Source organism: Acanthochromis polyacanthus, chromosome 10 (assembly GCF_021347895.1).
Source record: "Acanthochromis polyacanthus isolate Apoly-LR-REF ecotype Palm Island chromosome 10, KAUST_Apoly_ChrSc, whole genome shotgun sequence".
Classification (NCBI taxonomy): domain Eukaryota; kingdom Metazoa; phylum Chordata; class Actinopteri; family Pomacentridae; genus Acanthochromis; species Acanthochromis polyacanthus.
In genome coordinates, this window is record NC_067122.1 from 10437721 (window position 1) to 10451573 (window position 13853).

General features: G+C 38.0%; 1 protein-coding gene across 5 annotated transcripts in view; it reads left to right on the forward strand.

The window, feature by feature from the left end:
* Positions 1-8374, forward strand: part of lingo2 (leucine rich repeat and Ig domain containing 2) — a 217405-nt gene extending 209031 nt beyond the window's left edge. For all 5 annotated transcript variants that reach the window (XM_051954613.1, XM_022190904.2, XM_051954614.1 and 2 more), the window contains one exon: positions 5435-8374. In XM_051954613.1, coding sequence (XP_051810573.1) covers positions 5447-7285 — 1839 coding nt within the window. In that variant the 5' untranslated portion in view covers positions 5435-5446 and the 3' untranslated portion in view covers positions 7286-8374. The remainder of the gene's footprint in view (positions 1-5434) is intronic.
* The last annotated feature ends 5479 nt before the right edge of the window (positions 8375-13853 follow it).

Sequence of the window (13853 nt, forward strand, 5' to 3'; positions counted from 1 at the left end):
GTGCCAGAGATTTTTTCATTTTATTCCGTGGCTGCATGTTCAAGATTTCATTTAAAATGGCGAACATAAATATAAGCAACTTTTATTTGATGCATAAAAAGTGTTGGAAAAAAAATACTACTGATGTTTTTGGTATCAATCCGTTTTTTTCTGCCATGTCACATTGCTCATTGAGTCTGTAGGACTCTCAAATGTAAGTTACCCTGAAGCATGTTCATAGCATTCACAGATTTTTTTTTCTCTAATTACTGAAAATTGAGTGTCGCAAAAGAAAAATCTTTATTAAAGGCATAAACAGCACACGGTCAATCAATGCAAAACGGCACAAGACGCTCTCACTAAATGTTGATCACACTTAAATTATCCAAAAAAATATGAGGAAATTATAAATATAAGCAACGCACCCAGAAGAGAGGAGAACATTTGTACACAGAAACCCATGAGCAGATCACTGTGAATTTATTTGTGGATGTTGCTCCAGCGCATGTGCCTAATTCTGTTCAGCATTTGCTTCTGTTAAAGGACACACTTCACTGGATGTAACTGATAATGCATTTGCATTATGGTCTTCTTATTCAGGAGTGCACAAGTGTGGGGTCACATCACAGGTTCACTCTTACTCTGATTACACACTGTTGCAAAGGAATCCAATCATTATCTTGATTAGACACCCTCTTAGTAAACCATTAAATGATATGGTGCTGCAATTCATGTGGACAGTGTGTGAGTAAGATGGCTGCACCCAAGAAAAATCTACTGTGCAGAAATCAGTGCACACATATCTACATGTTTAAACTCTATGTTAGTCATTTATCAAATTTATTTATGAACTAATGTGCTAAATATTATGATGAAGTATTTATAACAGAGACAAGACATTAGAATTATAGAAACTAAATGGTTCAAAGAAACCTGTTTAAAGCAAACAAAATATATAAAAGTCCACTGTCATCAGACTTGACACAAGAAGAATCTGAATCAAAATATTAACACTGCAGTTTTTTTTGATTGAGCCACTGCAAACCTTTGTCACGTACAGTGGCCAGTTAACCATTATTAAACTGAATTTGTTACCAGCATTGTTACTAACAACTATTGCATGATATTTCCAAGTCCAAGCTACATTACATAGTGGTCATAGCAGATAAGGTCAGAATGTACTATTAGGGTTCATGTAGGGAGGAAAAATCTACCATTTTGTACTGAATATTGGGACAGACAGATTGATCATTACTTTAGAAAACGAATGGTTACGCCCATACCAACACCTTGTCTCTCAGTTTTGCTTGAAGGTAGCAGGGTTGAGAAAGAACAGTAAAAAAAAATCTTATCTAATGATGGACACAGAAGCCTTCAGGAAAGAAACTCAAGTTTTTCTACCTCTGTGTAACATTACTGAGAATCTGGTCTATGCCATCCATCTCAGCTTTTACTGTGGAGCCAAAATGTCCAAGGTGCCTCATATGTTGACTGAGAGGAGGCAAAAGTGGATTTTTAACTGATGACTGCTTCTGCAGGAATAGACTCCAGTCTGATTAACTATACTGACAGTCAATAGAAACTTTGAGGTAGAAATGTACGCAGAATTCTACTTGTAGGGGGTTGTAATTATTCATTGTGGATTTACTGATGATCTAGTGCCCTGGTAGTTGAGATAATGATGAGTTGTCATTTTGTCATGATTCATTGCACATGGGTTGGTCACTTTGCAAAAGTGAACCAAATACACACCAAGCAATACTCAGTGAGTATCTGCACAATTTGAGAATGGGTTTTGAAGGCCTATATAAAGGCCCAAAAAAGGCCACCATTGTTAGTCCAGTGAACAGCATCATGCCGCGTCTATCACATGAACAACGTCTCCGGGCACTGGGTATGGTGGAGGCCGGTTTGAGCTCCAGTGATGTAGCCAGGCGTATGGGCTGTTCCCAACCCACAATCAGAAGCCTGGTCCAAAGCATGCGCCGACGGACTGCTGCCTGCATCGAAGCAAATGGAGGCCATACTCGGTATTGACTGTTGTGACTTTGTGTTTGGCAGGTGCCGTTTTCTTTTGTGAAATTCTTTATTTTGAAATCATTCTTGAAACTTTAGATTTTGTTTCTGTATGCCAATATGCTAAACAAATGATTCATATGAAGAAAATCCAGTTTCGGGCTTCAAAATAAAAATTGTGTTGAAAAATATGGTCTCAAAGTTTCTATTGACTGTCAGTGTATACAAATGGATGCAAGGTTGCACAACCAAGATGAGGAGAGCTTGTGAGCTCTGAGTAGTTGAAAGTGTGTGTGGGTCTGTGAGGCTGATGTGACTGTCGTCTGTTACAGTGATTGTCTTGATATGTTGGTGCTATTCATACCTTGTGTTAAAAGTGTGTGGGCAGGTTATGAGCAGATAGTTGTCACTGTGTGTGAGATGCAATATGGTTGTTCCTGTCTTATTATTTGTGCATTCTGAGGCTGGATGCTGAAGCACACCACTATTTCTTTAAAATCTTTATACTAGCTAAGATTGTCACGGTGCAGGAGAAGTAGTGATATAACTGGGGGTCTTAGACTGATAGATTAACATAAGTGTCACATGCTCATTTTAAATGTAAAGTAAGCATACATGCTGATGTGCCTTTTGTATGGAAAATGTGACACTGACTTCACCCAGTTATTCAACACAGGTCGTGCTGGGATATTGTGCTTAGGTAGACTAAATCTTAGGTGCACACTTTGTACTGTTTGGTTCACAGGGCCGGCTGAGGTGGAGCAGCCGTGCTATTCGCAGTAACATATAGCAGCATTAGCTCAGCAAATGAAGAATCACTTTCTCCAGAAACCATTTTGTTGCCATGATGTGAACACACAGGACCAAACGGCGTGTGTAATGGCGCTACACTTCTCAAATCAGAGGCTGTAGATTTGATATCATATCTGTCCTGTTGCCTTCAGATGACTGCAAGGATTTAATGAAGTGAAGAAGAAGATTTTTCCGCAGTATAAAGCAGATATAGCACCTCCAAAGTGCCAGCAACTCACTTTTCGGGGCCTAATTTAAATGAACCTCCTACCTCATTGTTTCCCTCCCTCCACCTGTGCTCTGTGTGCTTTGCACTCAACACCAGAGTAACGCAAAGTGAATTTCAAGTTCATGTAAACACTGTCACCTTCTACACTGATCGTTGAAATCAATAACTACATTCTCTCAGTTGGTTGCTCTCTCACATACATGCAAAGTAACCTGTCCAATACTGTACACATATTAGCGTGACAGATCATCAACAAAAATATTTTGATGATTGTATTTTGGTAAGTTTACACAGATATGGCATTAAGTATCAGAAACATAATATCAGCACTAATACTGATGGATTCTCTTTTGTCTGTATAGCATTTATATAGGTGTTAAATTAGTTTATTCCCTGTTAAGTTTCAGCAAGCCCAAAAAAGCAAAGGTAAAGAAACCACAAAAGGAAAAATCTGTACAAATCAGTACATTAATCATATAAATACCATGAATGGATACTGAAATAGATTTAAGTACATAAAACATAGGCCAATGACGAACGAGCTCTGTTTAAAATTTGTGCACCGTAATCATCATCATCATCATTATGGTGCACAGCATCTAGGTTTTACATAATATGCAACAGTAACAGAAATGAATCTTGTTTATAAAAAGAGCAGTTTTGAATTGTGCCCCTGAATACAAGCACTTGGTATGTGGCCATCAGAAACAGATTTTATTTATTTATTTTTGGCCCATTTTAATGGATGTCTAAGGTTTATGTAATCTGCCTTTTTAGATGGGAATGTCATTATATTATCTTTGCACCAAAATCTGTTAGCATATTAAGGGCCTGGGGAAAAATTCAGATTACTCCTGTCATCGTTTAAATTTAGCACAGCCCATGACACACCAAATGAGGCAGGAATGGTTTGCAATCATTGCAACCTGTCACCCAGTCTGCGTGTTAGCAAGAAGTGCATCAGTTCATATCTCTACTTTATTCTTATTTGCAATAAACATAGTTTCAAAAGAGTCAAGCAGCCTCTGTAAAAAAAATAAATAAATTAAAAAAAACTGCTTTAAAACATAACCTGGTCCATCTTATATATGTATGCATGCATGCTATTTTTTATTCATAAGCCTATATATATATATATATATGAAGAGTTCATTTGCAAAAACAGATAACTCCGTTTTGACAATTTTCAGAAAACTTTTTTTATTGTTTACTTGAGATAATATCAAACTGAAGCTGAATGTATTTGACTCAGTAGTAAAATACATGACAAAATAGAGAAAAAATAAATTATTAGTGTTGGTATTATTATTATCTCAAGTAAACAATAAAAAGATGAGTTTTCTGAAAACGGAGTTACCTGTTTTTGCAAATGAGCTCTTCATACACACACACACACACACACACACACACACACACACACACACATATATATATACATATGCTGTGTTGGTGTGTTTTAATGTAGTTTTTAATGTTACTGCTTGATTCTAGCTTACTCTTTCGAAACTAAGCTTATTATAATGGAACTGTTTACCTACTGCTAGAATGGATTTCTAAATTGGATTAAAAACATTCAACATGAGACATTTATTTATTGGCTTTTGCTGCTCCTGTTGTGATGTTTGTATTGAAAATCATATTATTCTCCCAACATTAAATTCCTTGCAACAGTTTTTGCTTTTTGATTGACTTTGGTCACACTTGTCCATGAACTTTATAAACTGACAAGCATTTTTTTTTCAGGAATGATTTCGTTCATTCTGTCTGTGTACCTTATTTTGAGTTGTGTCCTCGAAGAGATAGGGTGGATGATATTTTTGAATGTTATTATTTCCACTCCAGAGAGGAAGAAAATATGCGTGAAAAGCAAAGCAAGCTCAGTAAAAATGAAACATGCCAGGGCAAACCAAGTCACCCTGATCTGTGTTTCTATCTCATATTTGCAATAAATACATCCAGAATTCTTCTTTTATAAATTAACCTCATACAGTGGACTGTGAGAGTTCTTTTCTGTGTTCATTCGAAAGTATATTTGATTTTGGTGAAAAAAAATAACTGCCAGTGCTCACCAGGGATGCGTTTTTACCAGCGCTGCTATGGCTAGATGAATATATCATGGATGAAAGGAAAGCAAAGACAGCAGACAGATTCAAAAGCGGCAAAATAATGGAGTTCTTTAATTCATGTGGGGATGCTTAACCAAAATTTGGACCCCAGCAGTTCAACTTTCTTGTTATTCCAACAATACCAGATCAGAACAGGATGGCAATTGGCCAATTTTGAGCTATGTTTTTCAGAGTAGACTGAGTCATGCCTTATTATTTATAATATTACTTATTTCTACAGGAGTACAACTATCATTTCCACCCTAAGTGACTAAGTGCTTTCTTTCTCTGTTTGTTTTTTCTTGTTTTGCAGAACCGTGACAGAATGGTCGACTGTATGAGCAAAGTCATGCTGCACACGGTCGTCTCATGCTGGCAGCCATTCCTGGGACTGGCCTTCATGGCTGTCTTTGTGGGTTCTACCTTGGGATGTCCCTCGCGCTGTGAGTGTTCAGCGCAGAGCAAGGCAGTTGTCTGTCATCGCAAGCGCATGCCCAGCATCCCCGATGGCATCCCAACTGAAACTAGGATCCTGGACCTGAGTAAGAACAAGCTGACAATGATCAACCCTGATGACTTTGTTGCCTTTCCTGGACTTGAGGAACTTGACCTCAGTGGAAATGTTATCAGCTATGTTGAGCCTGGAGCTTTTAATGCCCTGTTTAACATGCACTCACTCAGTCTGAAGAGCAATCGTATCAAGCTCATTCCTCTGGGTGTCTTCACAGGCTTAACAAATCTCACTCGGCTGGATATAAGCGACAACAAAATCGTCATCCTCCTGGATTACATGTTCCAGGACTTGCACAATCTAAAGTTTTTGGAAGTAGGCGACAATGATCTGGTTTACATTTCTCACCGTGCATTCAGTGGACTTTTAAGCCTGGAGATACTAACCTTGGAAAGGTGCAACCTTACAGTTGTGCCCACTGAGGCCCTTTCTCACCTGCACAACCTGGTCAGCCTCCATCTACGATACCTCAGCATTAGCACTTTGCATCCATACTCCTTCAAAAAGTTGTTTCGGCTGCGGCATTTAGAGATTGATAATTGGCCCTCGTTAGACCATGTTCCAGCTAATACGCTTCATGGCCTCAACCTGACAACGCTGTTTATAACCCACACCAACTTGTCCTCCTTCCCTTACCAAGCCCTGAAGCACCTGCCGTACCTGACGCACCTCAACCTGTCCTACAACCGCATCAGGCACATTGAAGGGGGCATGTTGATGGAACTGGTTCGGCTGAGAGAGCTGCATCTAGTTGGCGCTCAACTGACCACCATTGAACCATACGCCTTTCAGGGCCTGCGGGGTCTTAGAGTCCTCAATGTTTCTCACAACCGACTGGACACGCTGGAGAAGGGTGTTTTTCAGTCCCCTGAAGCTCTGACGGTTCTGCTGATCGACAACAACCCCTTAGTGTGTGACTGTCGTCTTATGTGGATCCTGCAGAAAGGACACTCCCTCTTTGGGGATTCGCAGCCAGAATGCAGCACACCTGAGGGAATTCGTGGCCAACCTTTTAAGGAGTTTAAGGAGACTCTCCTATCTTACTATGTGACATGCACCAAGCCAAAAATCCGTGAGAATAAAACGCAAACGATTACCGTGGATGAGGGCCAGCAAGCAATGTTGCGCTGCAGTGCAGAAGGAACACCAAGGCCCACTGTGTCTTGGCTGTCCCCACGTCGACGAGTGCTGACAAGTAGGAGCCATGGTAGAGTGACGGTCCACAACAATGGTACGCTAGAGATCAAGTCAGCAGAGGTACAAGACAGCGGCGTATACCTTTGCCTGGCCTCCAACACTGCTGGGAATGCCACCCTGATGACTTCTTTGGCGGTGAAAAGTCTTGGATCGCTGTATGCTAACAGGACCCAGTACTACACAGATCCCAGTAATACCACTGCCAATGGGACGACTGGTGTGACCCTCGGTTTGGATCTTAAGACTATTTTAGTGTCAACAGCTATGGGTTGTTTCACGTTCCTGGGAGTGGTCTTGTTTTGCTTCCTGCTCCTTTTCGTTTGGAGCAGAGGAAAAGGAAAACATAAAAACAACATAGACGTTGAGTATGTGCCTCGTTCAAAGTCTAATGGCACTAACGTTGACTCTGCAGAGGGACAAGCTGGTCCTCGTCGTTTTAACATGAAAATGATGTGACTTCTTTCACAGATCCAAGACTGGATTGTGGAACTGCCCAAAGTACAATGTATTTTTTTTCTGAAAATAGGATGACTGGACTTCTCACTGTTGCAGGGAGAGTGTTTGTGAAAAACTTTGGGGCATCATAACATGACGAGCAGTACCTTAAATCACTGGATCTTGACTTAATGCTTGGATACTGTGTAGTAGAACTTAATTGCCAGTGGGCAACTTCTCGGATAAGGAGTGGAAACAATTGCCACCGTGGGGACCCGGACTGGAATAGGTGTCATTTATCTGCTTTTTGAAATTTATATGCCTAAAAAGAACCCTTCAGTTTTGGGTTGGCTCTACAGACTCAGTTGAACCATGTACAGTACAAATTTGTATCTACGCTATTAACCTACTTTGTTTAGTCTTGCGCCATGCTTATTCACTGAACAAATCAATGAAACAGACCATTATTTCCTATGTTCAATACTTTGCATATGTGTACCTAATGCTTCATTATGTACATGTATGTACATATTCATTCAAAGGAACTATTCATAGCAATATTCATGGGAGGCATTAGCCAAAATTGACATAACCCCACGTGTTCAGCAAGAACATTCTTCAGACTTTTGAAGTTTCCATTGATTCAGGAAGGGCTTCTATGGCTGATGATCTGTCCCTGCTCCCCCAATTGACTCCTAAATATTAATGAATATATATTATTTATGAATAAAAATAAAAGAAAAAAGATTTTATTTATTGAAAATACTAAGAATTTTACAAAAAAGAAAAAATTGGTCCTTAAACAGTCTCCAGGATCTAATGTAACACTTCAATTATCATAAAAATGACCCAGTGTTGGTCAAAGTACCTACATGAACCACACTTTTGTCCTATTTTTGTCTCTTTTTATTCCTTTAACTGTACCTTTGCTGGTTGGCAAACTACATGTGTCAATTTTACTACGGTGACATTTGCATCATTTTCCCCAGTAGGAAATTTGGACTTTGTTGTGGTAGTTCTTCATTTTGTTGTTGAATCATTTAGATTGTGAAAACTTCAGAAGTAAAAGTAAAAAAAAATGTATGTGAAATAAATGAAGATGTATTTGTACCAATGTGTTTGACTAAATTTCTATTACACAATTCTCTGCTCCTCAGGCTCACTGATGGATCATCCCTTCGTACAAATTTAAGCTAAACATTTGTGTATTGTTTGCAAAAATGGAACAATTAATTTGTACTTTGGTTTTCAAAAACTGAGTGCCTAAATCTTCCGGTACATTTACATGGAAAATTACATTTGGTAAGACATTTGATTCAATTTTATGTGTGTATGGCCAATTCACAACATAAGTTATCTCAGGAAATTTTGCAAAATACCTCATAGTATAGTACCATAGGAAAAAAAAAATTGATTTTCTTTGAGAAACCACTTGGTGACAGAAAAAAACAAGGAAACCTCCAGCTGAACCAGGCAAAGAGAGCAGTCATCTTCCTTAACCAATGTGGGTATGCATAGGATACATACATGAAAGTATGTTTTAAATACTGTACAGTTACTTTCCAATAGCAACATGCAGTATGCAAACACATTTATATGGTACAGCGATGCACAGTGACAATGCTTCACTATATACGTTCATAACAATACTGTGTCAACAAACTGTGCCTTAATATTACTAATATTTAAATTCTGATTTCCTATAGAGGATCAACTGTAGCTTCAGCTGTAAAACCAGTGAACTGCAATTATCCCTGCTGTCACACTTTTCTTCACATAGCCTAACTAAATTCATTAGATTGTAACCCATTCAGGGACAGTTTCTTTTAAAAAATCAACTTTCCTCCAAGTGGGAATGTCTTTGTTACACAAATCATTTAGTAATTCAGTCAGTAATGACCACACTCAAGCTGGTCAACCACCCACTGTACTGACTGAGTTGATGTGTTAATAGATCTGTATAATTTTCAAATATAGATAATTGTTGTATGGCTAAATTTCAGTGTATTATAATTAAATGCAATTTCAGACCTCCCTGAAGTCTATTAATAATTAACAAATAATAATCTATTATTTCTTTGTTAGATTGAGCAGTAGCAGACTTATGATTACAGGCCCACATTGTGACATTTCTTATTTCTTTTAGGCTGGCTGGTAGCAGGCTGAGCGTATAAAATGACTCAGAGACCCAGGTGTATTAAGTGCGTATGCAATGCAGCACTGAATGTTGACTTTGTTAAGCTGCTGTTGGACTGAGAGAGCCTACACCTGCTGTGCCTTTGTGTCTGCTGAAAACTGTTAGGCCAACTGCAACTACTTCCAGATTGTTTCCCACTTTACCAACTACAAAGCAACCAAACATGAACAAGAATGTCTTCAGTGAACATAACACAGAACAAAAACTTTGTGCAAGAGAGTGGCGACACCATAGATACTGACAAACTCAATATTTTTGTAACATTGTAAATCAGAATACCTGAAATTTACCTGGATGTGATTACTTATGTATTAAGAATATGCCCTCTATCGTGGTGTTTGAAACAACAGAGAAGCTAAAACTCTAATCTGTAGCCAGGTTCTACAAAGCATTTGATTTAGCTGCTGTTTTATTTTCATAACGGATGACTGCAACCTAAGCTTCAACAATTAAGCTAATTTTCATTTATTACAGTTTGATACACACACATCGACATTTAGACTTGATGATGATGCCAGTCTCTGCAGATTGCTACCAGGTAGTCCGCGTGGGCTTAACCTGCAATTGTAAGAGTCCCACTGTGGTCATAAATGAAGATTTACAATTCAAATAGATTATCATTATGCAACTCAAGATTGTATGATGAAATCACAGATGTTGTCCCACACGTTTTCTAAAGAGCTGCTAAATAAGTGGTCAGAATAAAACAATTTTTTGTTGTGAAATGTGGAGGGAGATTTCAGTTAACTCTCAGCCTGAGGAAAGAAACTGCCTTAAAGTCTGATGCTATGACCACAGGATACATCTGTATTGCTTGCCAGATGGCAGTTGGGCGAACATGCTGTGGCTTGGGTGGGTATTGTTTCTGAGTATCCAATGGGATCTGTGCAGACACCTTGTCTCAGTAGTGTCACTGATGCTCAGTAGATCGGTACCGATAATGTTCCAGATGCTTTAAATCCCCCCCCCCCCCCCCCCCCCCAGCAGAGCCTTTCTGACTCAGGCCATGCACAGTCTGTACCAGTTTGTATTTTGTTTGCATTTAGAATGCTTTCTATTGCTCCTTTGTGAACATTAAGAACCTGGGACTGCCAATTTGCTTTCCTTACTTTCCTTAAGAAATCAATTCTCAACTTTCCTTGTACCAAGATGGAGACATGTGATGAACATGACACATTCTCTGTAATTTTACCTCCCAGGAACCTAAAACTGTTCACCTGCTCATTCTCCGCTCCATAGATGTAGTCAGCTCCTTGGTTATGTCAAGCAGTAGATTGCTGTATGTGCCCTACTGTGCAAGCTTTTTGATTTCCTCCAGATATAAGTTCTCATTATATAATTTTAGGTGATTATGCTGACATTAATGGAGCTTAACATGTGCTCATTCTTTTATAACGACTGACCAGCTCTGAGCACATTCTGTATCGGTGAAATAGTACATTTTTTTTGTGTATTTTCTGTGACAAATATAGGCACAGAGGAAAGTCATGTTTGTTCAAACTGTATGCCAAAAGAACATAATACTTAATTACCTGCATCGCTGTTTGTTGTATTGTCCCTCATTGAGCTTAGATGTGTTTTAAACAGCAGTCGAAAAACTGTTTTAATTGCAGATCAACAGAGCATAATCCGCTGATATAACACTAATGCATATATTAAGATATACTTGCTAAAGGACTCTAATGCTGATTTACAATAATTGGATCCTGTCTGCATTAACAACTGAGTCGACTTGTATGACACATCAAGAATTACCACTTTTTTCTTCCCCTTTTTTTTTTTTTTTTTTTTTTTTTTTTTTACTCTTGCTAAGAATTATGTATCTCTTATGCTGTCCCTCATTTGTGCAGTCTCATTAGGAGCTACAGAGTATGTTGGGTTTCTGAGCCTACAGTCCCGTGGGCTGCTTCAGAAATCAGAGCACCAAATGCTACAGCTCCTCCAAAAATACAAAAGAAACAAGGTTAACTTTGTAGGTCACCGATGTCCACTGTCCAGAGCGTCGGTTTTGTCAAAATATATGAAAAATGTTATATTTTCACAACCTGATATCAGGAGTTTGCATTCATGTTCAAATGAGGCATATAAAGTAGAACCTTCTTTTTTTCTGTTAATGCATAATGAGGCCTTCGCTTCCTCATATGCATATGAAACATGTACTATATGTTCCGAACAGCACTCAACAAATTATTTGCCTCGCATGCGGTATGATTTCCTCCTATCAAATCTACATTTCAATCACTTTTTTTGGTATGAACTATACTAGCTGGCATCCACCTTTTGATCAAAATACACTTTTACATTTACATACTCTCCATACATGAGTAATCCTTTCCGTTAATGGCTACATATTCAGCATGTTAGCACAGATGTGTTTTAAAAGCAATCCTTTGGAATACATTGATAGTATCCTGGGAAACTGGGTCTGTACAAAACTTTCAAATATGTAACATATTCTGAATAATCCTTTGATGTTATGTGGATCTATTTATACTAATTGGCTCTATTTTGATTGGATTGCTGCATTTGGATTGCATCTGTAAACCTATTAGCGCTGTATGGCTGTTTGTCCCCCTCTTATCAGTTATTGACTGATCTGACCACTCTTATTTTCAGACTAATTAGTGTGAATAATTTTGCAAAGCAGATGAGAGCCTCAGCCTAAAGTAATTAATGCAGTTTCTGCTAAAATAGAGCAGTTCATGAATTCTGAATTTCAAAAAAAAAAAAAAAAAAACACTTGCCGTATCACTGTAACTGTTCTAAATCAATCAAATAGGCTTTTTTTCAGTCATTAAATCTGAAATGACATGCATTTGCTGAAAGGTCACAGGCACTTAAAAACTTTTAATTCCGTGATTAATCAAGTAGTTTTCAAAATGTGTGGCGAAAAATTATGATTTTTTTTTCCCCCACTGTCAATCCTCTGCCTTCATTGTTACTAATTCATACCAAAAGAATTATATTATATGCTTGATAAAGTTTGTTAACAAAATAAGAAGAACATGATGATCCTTTGGTTTTAAACTTAGTGTACATTGATAGTTCTTTAACATTTTCTTTCAGGCCCTCTTCTTGCAGATAGATACTTATTTATCACGCTACATCTGCCATTACAGAGCATGTTTCACCCGAAGCCTGCAACAGTGTAAGACATGATTCTGTTTTTCCTGACATAATTATCAATGTCATCTAGCAAGCAGAGTGATGAGATGGGAAGATGAATCTGTACAGCAGGTGACAATAATCACATGGCAAACAATTTGCATATTGTGAAACGTAACAAGCGTCAAAAGTGTACATTACCATATAAATGTGCATTTTCACTCAGAAGAAGAGAAAAAAAGGTCATTACATCAATTTTTAAGAACTATTTCTATCCAGTCTCACTGATTTGACTGAAACCCATTTTCAGGATGTTTTTGTTTTTGGCTTTAAAATATTAATCTATATTTGAGTGACGATATCTCAGAGACTGTTGAAGATCAAAGCCTAAATTTTTCACTGCTATTTGTCATTATGCTACAGATTCAGAATTGGTAATATTGGCTGAAGAAAATCAAACAGTCTCTGATTATAGGTGAGTTGAAATCTGAAAAAGAAAATTAAGGCTGTCATAAGAATCCCCATGTTTGAATACCAAAGTCAGCTAGTGATGTTTTCTGAACCATAGTTGTATTTCACAGTAATACAAAACATATGAAATACTTGGTCACAAAAATGCTGAGAAAATTATTTCCTTTTCTTTTTCACAACATGATTGAGCAGGTTCAGTTTCGTGACCAAGTCTTTCATATTAAGTAGGATTCTACGTGTTTTATTTGAATTGTTGTGCAGTTGCTTCTGGTTCAGAAAATATAAATGTAACTACTTGACTTCTGTATTATGATTTCTTCTTCTTTTTGATAATGTGTGTTTACAGATGGGACTTTCCATGACGGTTTCACTTTATTTTCTCCACATTTAGCGACACACAATGAGAGACTATCCGATCTGACTCTCCAATACTGCAGTTTCTGAATCAATGGCATGATGAAATAATGGTGAAAATGTCAGGCTTTTATCTTTATTAGTAGAATTGCAGAATAAAATGTGCTAAAAGTGGGTCGACAGGCATATATGCAGACACACACACACACACACACACACACACACACACACACGTGTGTGTGTGTGTGTGTGTGTGTGTGTGTGTGTGTGTGTGTGTGTCTAGGAAAGTACTTTCAGTAGAAACCAACCTATGACTCAGAATCTGCACAGACACATTAATGTAGGTGACAATCTAAATTTCACAAATACTACTTTAAATAGTCATAGTTTGTCATTTTAAAAAACAGTTTCAAGCAATTCAGAGATGGATGCACACTGGGCTCCTGAGGATTTCTGATAGAA